Below are 10,857 nucleotides of genomic sequence, written 5' to 3' on the forward strand. Positions count from 1 at the left end.
TTCAAAGTTGATCTGAATCATAAAGCACTCACTAAAGATGCCATACCTTGATAAGCTTTGCTAAACTATTGCTCTACTTTTATCATCAGTAGCATTAGGCTACTTAAAGTGCCCCAAAATAAGTATCTGTTCACTACTGTATACAAAACATCAAACGTTTAGAATAAACATCTTTACCATTGGATCATTAATAATTCATGGCATTGTCGTTCTTGTAAAGTATATTTGTATTTATAAAGTACTTGGTAAGATAAAAGTACAACATAATACGTGTTGCTTCTGAGAAGTACAGCTGCAGAAGTCAAGTTATCTTACCTACAACAGTGTAGCAGTGACACCTAGTGGATACAACCCATATAGACCAGAGGAATACGAATATCAAGGCGTGCTAATTAGCTAATTGGCAATATATTTCACCTGTTTACGTCCACTTTTAGCGGAAACGGAAAGAAACATCGCTGGAAAGAATTGACAATAGCTGGGACAGTGTAGGAAGCCGACCTGCTTGCTAAATAGTGGAAAAAGTAAACACAACGTGACACTAAAATGTCACGAAATCATTCAAAGTTAACATTTGTACGTTCACTACTACTTGCCAATGGTTTATTTACCGCAAACTGCGACCTGTCCTGGGTAAGTTGATGACTGACTTCCTTCTATAAGCATTTTCCCTACATTTCGCTGGAGGTTGTAGGTAGATTTCAAGTTGTTGACTAACATTCTTGGTTTAATGTTACCTCAACGTTTTTATTACGTCCTTAGATAAATAACTTTAGGGATGACGCTTACAACCCTCCCGGTAAGACAAATATTTATTATGTAGCCTTTGGGCCCTGTACTGTGGTCTTTGTTTAATTCTTTGAAGTGTGTGTGTGTGTGTGTGTGTGTGTGTTGGGGGGGTTAGTCCTATGACTGACATTTGGACATTATTGGATTGTCCTTTACACTCTGTCCACAACTTCTCAGATGACCGTCATGGTAATGAGGGCAATGCCTTCTTCGCGCTGCGAAGCTGCCACCAGGTGATGCGCGGCAAGAGTGGCGAGTTCTTCTCCCCAGACTACCTGTGCTCCAACCCATCTCTCTGGTGCAACTGGACCATCCAGGTAGACCCTGGTAAACGTGTGCTCCTCCACCTAGAGGACTTCACCCAGTCAGATGCATGCAGCGGGAAGCTGGACCAGATCCACCTGGATGAGCCCCTGGGGGTCGCGGGGGGTCACAGGATCCTGGAGAAGTGTTGGGGTGAGGCCAAGTACACGTCCCTCTCCAACATCCTCCACGTAGTTCAGCTGATCAGAGGCAAACCCAGTCCGCCCCACAGGGGCTTCTATGGGCGATACGAGGCGTTCGTACCGCCAGTCATGTACAATGCTTATGGTGATACCACCGAAGAAGAAAGGAAGCTGATGACTGAACCAAAACTGATAGAACTGGAACCTTTTCCCTCTCTGGGAAGTTTCACCAAGTTTCTTCCCATGAAGGGGGGTGAACCTACGGAGGCCATTTTACTGGAGCGCCCCACCCCGCCAGCTCAGACCAACCCGGAGGTGGTGTTTGACTATTTTGACCAACTCACTTCCTCCTCGGTGTCCAATGAGCTTCCACCATGGGAAGCAGAGGAGCAAATGGTCGGAGAGGGGCCATTCAAGTTTTCTCCTGTTCAGAGAGAGGAGGAAGATTGGAACAGAGGAATCTCAGAGGGGACTGAAGCAGACGAGAGCCACCTGACAAGGGAAGACTGGAAAGTGGGTAACTTGAGTGGAGATGTGGTGGACCTTGAGTCCCATCTGCCCTTGACTCCCACTCCCCCCATGGTGGTCACTCGTCAGGGGACGTCAGGGAGGGATGCCACTGAGACCCACACAGCACACCTTGGAAGTGACCCCTCCACACACCAGTCCCCTGTTCTGAATCCCAAATCCTCGCCGCGCACCCCGTCTGCTATGCGAAGGAACGTGGATGCTCAAACTACAGATACCATCCCTCCTACAGAGTCTAACATCGGGTCGCACACAACAGAGGTGGATGACCAAGGTGAGGAGTCTGGCAATAAGGAATTGCTGAAAATGACTCTGGGTGAGTCTACAGCATCCAGTGACACTCATACACCCACTGATACCCAGGATCCCTTCAACCATCACCCAAACATGGTTGAACTGTTTTTTGACAGCAGACATTATGGTAGGTAGTCAGCAATTTAATTTGCATACTTTGTCTGGTTTATGAAAACTGTCTTGCATGTTTACTTTGCAGAGAAAGCCAGAAATCACACCGAAGTACCACACTTACCAGAAGGTGATTTATTATTTTCTTTTCAGAAAGGTATTTTTAATACAATTCAAAGGCTATAACGAAAGTTAAGTCAGTAGCCTTTGTACGAGTATTAAAGTAGATGCCTACTTTTTGTATTTCTCAGACTACCTATTTGAAGTGGCTGTTGAAGTCAACTTCCTTGTGGCGCCAGAGGAGAATTGGGACCATCTTGTGAGATCACTGTTGATCTCAGTGAAGTCTCTGGTGAGTTATCTCATGTACAATAGAGCCCCACAGTGCTGTCATAATACCTGTAAAACCTAGCAGTCAAACAAGGAAATGGTTCCAATCGTTTTTCCACAATGAATGTTTTCCATAGGGGATTTTAGGAACACTTAAAATAAGGGCTGTGTTTTGTCTTACCCTGGCATGACGTTTTGATATCCATGTAAATCTCAGACAAGGTGAGATATAGATGGATATATTCGGCTCTATTTACACTCGGATTCAAAAATTCTAATAAGCATCAAAGTAGACATCATGCAAAACTACAAATCCCTATAAGCTCCTGCACGTCATCTCTAGCTGACACCAGGTATTGTATCAATTTAAAACTTGCACAAGACGGTTCCCAAAACTGTCTATTTTAAAGAAATGTAGCCAACATGAGGTAATCCAGAGATTCTTACCTTTGCCTTGATTCGACAGTCTAATCCAGATCATGGCATTTGTTGTTCTTTATGATGGCCACATTAGTAGCTAATTAGCATTTCATTTTTTGGGGGTAAATACAGGCGAATACGGTGCCTTCGGAAAGTGTTCAGACCCCTTGACTTTTTCAACATGTTAGGTTAAAGCCATATTCTAAAATTCTCATCAATCTACACACTACCCCATAATGACAAAGCAAAAACAGGCTTTTAGAAATGTTTGCTTTTTTGTAGTTTGTTAAACATCACATTTACCAGACCCTTTACTCAGTACTTTGTTGAAGCACCTTTGGCAGCAATTACAGCCTTGTGTCTTCTTGGGTATGACGCTAAAAGCTTGGCACGCCTGTATTTGGGGAGTTTCTCCCATGCTCAAGCTTTGTCAGGTTGGATGGGGAGTGTTGCTGCTCAGCTATTTCCAGGTCTCTCCAGAGATGATTGATCTGGTTCAAGTCCAGGCTCTGGCTGGGCCACTCAAGGACATGGAGACTTATCCCGAAGCCTCTCCTGCGTTGCCTTGGCTATGTGCTTAGGGTCGATGTCCTGTTGGAAGGTGAACCTTCGCCCCGGTCAAGTCCTGAGCGCTCTGGAGCAGGTTTTCATCAAGGATCTCTCTGTACTTTTCTCCGTTCATCCTTGCCTTTACTGAGGAGTGGCTTCTGTCTGGCCACTCTACCACATAGGCCTGCTTGGTGGAGGGCTGCAGATTATGGTTGTCCTTCTGGATGGTTTTTCCATTGCCACAGAGGAGCTCTCTGAGTGACGATCAGGTTCTTGGTCACCTCCCTGACCAAGCCCCCCCCCGATTGCTCAGTTTGGCCGGGCGGTTAGCTCTAGGAAGGGTCTTGGTGGTTCCAAACTTCTTCCATTTAGAATAATGGAGTCCACTGTGTTCTTGGGGACCTTCAATGCTGCAGACATGTTTTGGTACCCTTCCCCAGATCTGTGCCTCCAATCCTGTCTCAGAGCTCTACGGAGAATTCCTTAGACCTCATGTCTTGGTTTTTGCTCTGACATGCACTGTCAACTGTGGGACCTTGTATAGTCAGGTGTGTGTGCCTTTCCAAATCATGTCCAATCAATTGAATTTACCACAGGTGGACTCCAAAACAAGTTGTAAAAACAACTCAAGGATGATCAATGTAAAACAGGATGTACCTATGCTTAATTTCGAGTCTCATAGCAAAGGGTGTGAATACTTATGTAAATAAGGTATTTCTGTTATTTTTTATAAATTTGCAAATGTTCATAAATCTGTTTTTGCTTTGTTATTGTGTGTAGATTGCTGAGGATTTTATTTATTCAATTTTAGAATGAGGCTGTATTGTAACAAAATGTGGAAAATGTCAAGGGGTCTGAATACTTTCTGAAGGCACTGTCCTAAGTCACCTTGTCCTAGAGAGATTTACACGGTTATCAAAACGCCACGCCAGGGTAAGCCTAAAGGCCCTTGTGGGGGAAATGAATGGTGGGGAAACGATTGGGAACATTTCCCTGTTTGACCGCTAGGATTTATGGGATTTATGACAGGCTGTGGTACTCTAACTTTCTTCATAAATGAATGTCATCTTACAGTGCCTTCAGAAAGTATTCATACCCCTTGACTTACTCACCATTTTGTTGTTACAGCCTGAATTCAAAATGGATGAAATATACATTTTTTTTCCCTCACCCATCTACACACAATACCCCATAATGACAAAGTGAAAATATCTAATTTACAGTTGAAGTCAGAAGTTTACATACACCTTAGCCAAATACATTTAAACTCAGTTTTTCACAATTCCTGACATTTTAATCCTAGTAAAAATTCCATGTCTTAGGTCAGTTAGGATCACCACTTTATTTTAAGAATCTGAAAAGTCAGAATAATAGGCTATTTTTTTCATCACGTTCCCAGTGGGTCAGAAGTTTACATGCCTTTAAATCATTTAACTTGGGTTAAACGTTTTGGGTAGTCTTCCACAAGCTTCTGGATTTTGGCCCATTCCTCCTGACAGAGCTGGTGTTACCAAGTCAGGTTTCTAGGCCTCCTTGTTCACACACGCTTTTTCAATTCTGCCCACAAATTTTCTATAGGGTTGAGGTCAGGGCTTTGATGGCCTCTTAAATATCTTGACTTTGGAAGTATGCTTGTGGTCATTGTCGATTTGGAAAGCCCATTTGCAACCAAGCTTTAACTTCCTGACTGATGTCTTGATGTTGCTTCAATATATCCACATAATTTCCCTTCCTCATGAAGCCATCTCTTTTGTGAAGTGCACCAGTCCCTCCTGCAGCAAAGCACCCCCACAACATGATGCTGCCACCCCGTGCTTCAAGGTTGGGATGGTGTTCTTCAGTTTGCAAGCCTCCCCCTTTTTCCTCCAAACATAACGATGGTCATTATGGCCAAACAGTATTATTTTTGTTTCATCAGACCAGAGGATATTTCTCAAAAGTACGATCTTTGTCCCCATGTACAGTTGCAAACCGTAGTCTGGCATTTTTATGGTGGTTTTATAGCAGTGGATTCTTCCTTGCTGAGAGGCCTTTCAGGTTATGTTGATGTAGGACTCGTTTTACTGTGGCTATAGATACTTTTGTACCTGTTTCCTCCAGCATCTTCACTAGGTCCTTTGCTGTTCTGGGATTGATTTTTCACTTTTCGCACCAAAGTACGTTCATCTCTAGGAGACAGAACACGTCTCCTTCCTGAGCGGTATGACGGCTGCATGGTCCCGTGGTGTTTATACTTGCGTTTTCTTTACATTTTTCCCTTGATGTCAAGCAAAGAGGCACTGAGTTTGAAGGTAGGCCTTGAAATACATCCACAGATACACCTCCAATTGACTCAAATGATGTCAATTAGCCTATCAGAAGCTTCTAAAGCCATGACATCATTTTCTGGAATGTTTTTAAAGGCACAGTCAACTTAGTGTATGTACACTTCTGACCCACTGGAATTGTGATACAGTGAAATAATCTGTCTGTGAACAGTTGTTGGAAAAATAATGTCCTAACCGACTTGCCAAAACTTTAGTTTGTTAACAAGAAATTAGTGGAGTGGTTGAAAAACTAGTTTGAATGACTCCAACCTAAGTGTATGTAGACTTTCGATTTCAACTGTACATAAGTATTCCCACACCTGACTGAAGACTTTGTAGAAGCACCTTTGGCCGCAATTACAGATGAGTCTTTCTGGGTAAGTCTTTAAGAGCTTTCCACACCATTTAAAAAAACAACAAACATTTTCAGGTCTTGCCATAGATTTTCAAGTAGAAAAGTTAAAGTTTTAGTCAACTAACTCGGCCACTCAGGAACGTTCACTGTCTTTTTGGTAAACTCATGTACATTTGCCCTTTTTAGATTATTGTCCTGCTGGAAGGTGAATTCCTCTCCTAGTGTCTGGTGGGAAAGACTGAACTAGGATTTTGCCTTTTTATCCTGGATAAACTCCCCTTAATGATCACAATAATTCCTATAACATTATGCAGCCACCACTATACTTGAAAATACGGAGTGGTACTGTGTTGTATTGAATTTTCCCCAAACACACAACTTTGAATTCAGGACAAAATGTTAAATGCTTTTTTGCAATATTACTTTAGTGCATTGTTGCAAATAGGATGTATGTTTTGGAGTATTTTTTTATTCTGTGCAGGCTTCCTGTTCACTCTGTCGGTTAGGTTAGTATTGTGTAGTAACTATACTGAACAAAAATATAAACGCATCATGTAAAGTGTTGGTTTCATGAGCTGAAATAAAAGATCCCAGAAATGTTCCATAAGCACAAAAAGCTTATTCTCAAATGTGCACAGATTTGTTTACATCCCTGTTAGTGAGCATTTTTCCTTTGCCAAGACAATCCATCCACCTGACAGGTGTGGTGTATCAAGAAGCTGATTAAACAGCATGATCATTACACAGGTGCAGCTTGTGCTGGACACAAAAGGCCACTCTAAAATGTGCAGTTGTCACACAACACAATACCACAGAGGTCTCAAGTTTTGAAGGAGAGTGCAATTGGCATACTGACTGCAGGAATGTCCACCAGAGCTGTTGCCTGAGAATGGAATGTTAATTTATTTTACCATAAGTCGCCTCCAATGTCGTTTTAGAGAATTTGACAGTAACCCCAACAGGCCTCAACTGCAGACCAGGTGTAACCACGCCAATCCAGGACCTCCACATCTGGCTTCTTCATCTGCGGGATTGTCTGAGACCAGCCATCTGGACAGTGGATGAAACTGGGTTTGCACAACCAAAATTTGTTGTGGGGGAAGATCAGCTGCGTGCTCGTTTCCTCACCAGAGTCTTGACCTGACTGCAGTTTGGCGTCATAAGCGGCTTCAGTAGGTAAATGCTCACCTTCAATGTCCACTGACATGCTGAAGAAGTCTGCTCTTCACGGGTGAATCCCAGTTTCAACTGTGCCGGACAGATGGCACACAGTGTATGGGGTAGTGTCAGGGAGTGGTTTGCTGATGTCAATGTCGTGAACACAGTGCCCCATGGTGGGGTTATGGTATTGTCAGTCATAAGCTACGGACAACAAACGCAACTGCTTTTTATCGATGGCAATTTGAATGCACAGAGATACCGTGACGAGATCTTGATGCCCGTTGTGCCATTCATCCGCTGCCATCACGTTTCAGCATAATGCACAGCCCCATGTCACAAGTATCTGTACAGAATTCCTGGAAGCTGAAAATTGCACAGTTCTTCCATGGCCTGCATACTCACCAGACATGTCGCCCATTGTGCATGTTTGGGATGCTCTGGATCAACATGTACAAGTGTGTTCCAGTTCCCCTAGCGACTTTGCACAGCCATTTGAAGAGCGGGACACATTCTACAGGCCACAATCAACAGCCTGATCAACTCTACGCTAATGAGATGTCTCACTGCACGAGGCAAATGATGGTCACACCAGATACTGACTGGTTTTCTGATCCACTCCCCCACCTTTTTCTTTTTAAGGTATCTGTGACCAACAGATGCATATCTGTATTCCCAGTCATGGGAAATCCATATAGTAGGCCCTAATGAATTTATTTCAATTGACTGATTTCCGTATGAAATGTAACTCAGTAAATTCTTTGAAATTGTTGCATGTTGCATTTTTATATTTTTGTTCAGTGTACAATGTTGATCCATCCTCAGTTGTCTCCTATTACAGCCATTAAAGTCTAACTGTTTTAACGTCACATTGGCCTCATGGTGAAATCCCTGAGTGGTTTCCTTCCTCTCCGGCAACTGAGTTAGGAAGGACTCCTGTGTCTTTGTAGTGACTATTGATACACCATCCAAAGTGTGTAATTTAATAACTTCTCCATGCTCAAAGGGATATTACTTTTTTCTTTTTAGGTGCTGTTCTTTGTGAAAACAAACCCATTCCACTTTGACATTATGGGTTATTGTGTGTAGGCCAGTGACCAAAAAATTATCAATTGAATACATTTTAAGCTAAGGCTTTAACAAATCAAAATGTGTAAACACTATGGCTTTTGGTCATTATTTACTGTGACTGGACTGGTGCATTTGTGATTTGGAACTGCAATTATTATGTTTTTCAGATTAATGAGCAGTTGGAATTTGTCCACATACCCAAAACCCTATCCTCCAAAAGAATAAAAAGGTTGGTTTACTACATTATGTAACCAAGAGCTCCAAATGTCATCTTTCTTGACTGCAAACAAATACTTATTTTTACTGCATAAAAAGGGTTTGTTGGCACTGTAGTTAATAAAAATACAAAGTCAACTTTTGCTGAGTTATGCTACAACTGATGGATTGAATGCCTTTAACTGTTTTTTTTTGTTGTATCACCAGGTTGAGTGCAGGAGTGCTTTACATCCTCTGGTTGCATATTGGGGGTGGGCCAGAAGGGGTGAAGGTTCACAGGACCCTGCACCCAGCCCTGCAGGAGCTGTTAGAGATGGTGGTTAGCCCCAGGGGCAGCTCAACGCAGGGTGTCATCGTCTCTGTATCCACCGCTGGTGGGTCTTAAAGTTTCCTCCAAACAAATATAAATCTGTAGCTTATTTTGCACTGTACTCTGATCTTTACAACTGGCACTAAAGGTTACTGCAGAGGTTTAATAAGATATTGTGTTGTATAGCTTGCAACTAGGTGTCTTGGGGCTCAGTGAGGTGAAAAATGTATTTGTTTGACTTTAAATAATTGATTTGAAGTTATTTGTTCTCATATTTAATAACTCCATTAATCAACCTTACTTTTGCACCCTGTGTGTGTGTCTATCTCAGATGTGAATGAGTGTGTGACTCAGCTGGTGCTGTGTGACATCAACGCTGAGTGTGTGAACCGCTTTGGTTCCTACGCTTGCCGATGCCACTCCGGGTTTGAGGACATGTCTAGGCTGGGCTCCGGTGGAACCATTTGCGTGGACACCAAGGCCGCTGATACGGACCGGCACAATAAGTCGACGATTACGGTGGATCAGCATAGTCCTGAGCAGCAGCACCGCAACACTGGTACTCCATAGATTTTGTCAGAATTATTGTTCTCTGAAGTACAAGGAAAACATACAGTATGACATTGGTTAGTGAAAAATCAGTGGCACAGAAGTTAACAAGAGTCTTCCCTGTGGCTCAGTTGGTAGAGCATGGTGTTTGCAATGCCAGCATGGTGTGTGCAACGCCAGGGTTGTGGGTTCGATTCCCACGGGGGGCCAGTACAAAAAAAATGAAATAATGTATGCATTCACTACTGTAAGTCGCTCTGGATAAGAGCGTCTGCTAAATGACTAATGTAAATGTAATAGACCACCACCCTAATATTCCCGAATTTTATTTTATATATATATATAAAAAATAAAAAAATGTTTTTAAACCCCTGAAAATGGGTTTGTTAGGTAACCCCAACAGGATGTTAGACATAAAGGTGCATGGTTATGAAGGTGACTGCACTAGGTAAATTGTGTACATCTAATCCTTGCCTAACCTTTGACCTTAGGCTGCACTTTGACGTGGTCCAGCGGGATGATCAAAGGCATCTACGTGGCGTGCTTCCTGCTCAGCTTCCTCATCCTGCTGCTCCTCGGTACCGTGGGCGTGCTGTACCACCGCCACCACCGGGGGGAGTTTCTGGTCCGCTGTCGGAGCAACAGCCTCGGGAGCGTCCCCCCCATCCCCCCTCCTGACTACAAAAACGCCGGCAATGACAACAGTTCCAGCCGCACCAACTCGGAGCTGCCCCCTCCGCTCCCACCCATACGGCGCCCTAAGGAGGGCTGGGCTCGCCCTAAAGAAGGCTGGGCTCACCCCAAGGACTGCTGCCCTTCGGTGGACCTGCCCCTGCTGCGCTTCAGCCCCCTGCAGCCTCTTGATGGGTACATGGAGCCAGGGGAGGGTGTCAAGCTTTGAAGAGAAGATTGCTCTGTGGTTGTCCTCAATGTGCATTGAGACCCCGTTCTGGGCAGGTTGACTTCACTGTTTCCTGAGTTCATTATTTTTCTTTGCCTTTTCAATATTGATGAAATTTCTTGACTGTTATTACCTTTTGTATTACATTGTCTTTGTGTGTAGTTTGGATGTGCTACTTGATATATTCTTTGGATCATTGTATATTTAACAGATTAACTTCAATTAAATAAATGTTAACTTGACTCTACATTGAATATATATTAAAATGATTTTTTTTTTATATATTGAAATGGGAAAGTACAATTTCTGTAACAAAGTAGGCTTCTTTGTTTTATATGCAGGCCTAGCTGCTGTTTGGCAGTATGGCTCAAAATAAAATGTATTTACTTGAGGGGAAAAGGCCACAGAAGCGGACCTTAAATAAAAATACCAATGTCACAGCGCTATTACGCGATGTTGTGCTTTTCCCACAAGGTGGCAGCGCGTGCTAGGAAGTGTCTCTGAAAAAGCTCCGTTTTCGACTG

At 43.1% G+C, this 10,857-nt stretch overlaps 1 protein-coding gene across 2 annotated transcripts; it reads left to right on the top strand.

The window, feature by feature from the left end:
- Positions 1 to 403: 403 nt before the first annotated feature.
- Positions 404 to 10,501, top strand: LOC106564991 (uncharacterized). Of its 2 annotated transcripts, none has more exons than XM_014131543.2 (9): positions 404 to 633; positions 763 to 799; positions 967 to 2,079; positions 2,257 to 2,298; positions 2,420 to 2,520; positions 8,525 to 8,586; positions 8,781 to 8,947; positions 9,215 to 9,442; positions 9,924 to 10,501. In XM_014131543.2, exons 1-9 carry the CDS (start codon positions 547 to 549, stop codon positions 10,331 to 10,333), a joined length of 2,247 nt encoding a protein of 748 aa, XP_013987018.2. In that variant the 5' UTR covers positions 404 to 546; the 3' UTR covers positions 10,334 to 10,501. The 2 variants fall into 2 exon arrangements, with proteins under 2 accessions (XP_013987018.2, XP_013987019.2); XM_014131544.2 differs by having other exon boundaries at positions 406 to 633; positions 967 to 2,037.
- The last annotated feature ends 356 nt before the right edge of the window (positions 10,502 to 10,857 follow it).

The sequence above is a fragment of the Salmo salar genome, chromosome ssa12, assembly GCF_905237065.1.
Source record: "Salmo salar chromosome ssa12, Ssal_v3.1, whole genome shotgun sequence".
Taxonomy (NCBI): domain Eukaryota; kingdom Metazoa; phylum Chordata; class Actinopteri; order Salmoniformes; family Salmonidae; genus Salmo; species Salmo salar.

Excerpts from the sequence above, each read along its gene's own strand:
- LOC106564991 (XM_014131543.2), top strand. The coding sequence starts at position 547 with ATGTCACGAAATCATTCAAAGTTAACATTTGTACGTTCACTACTACTT. Across the intron at positions 2,299-2,419 it reads AGTACCACACTTACCAGAAG|ACTACCTATTTGAAGTGGCT; the intron begins GTGATTTATTAT and ends TGTATTTCTCAG. Across the intron at positions 8,587-8,780 it reads TCCTCCAAAAGAATAAAAAG|GTTGAGTGCAGGAGTGCTTT; the intron begins GTTGGTTTACTA and ends TTGTATCACCAG.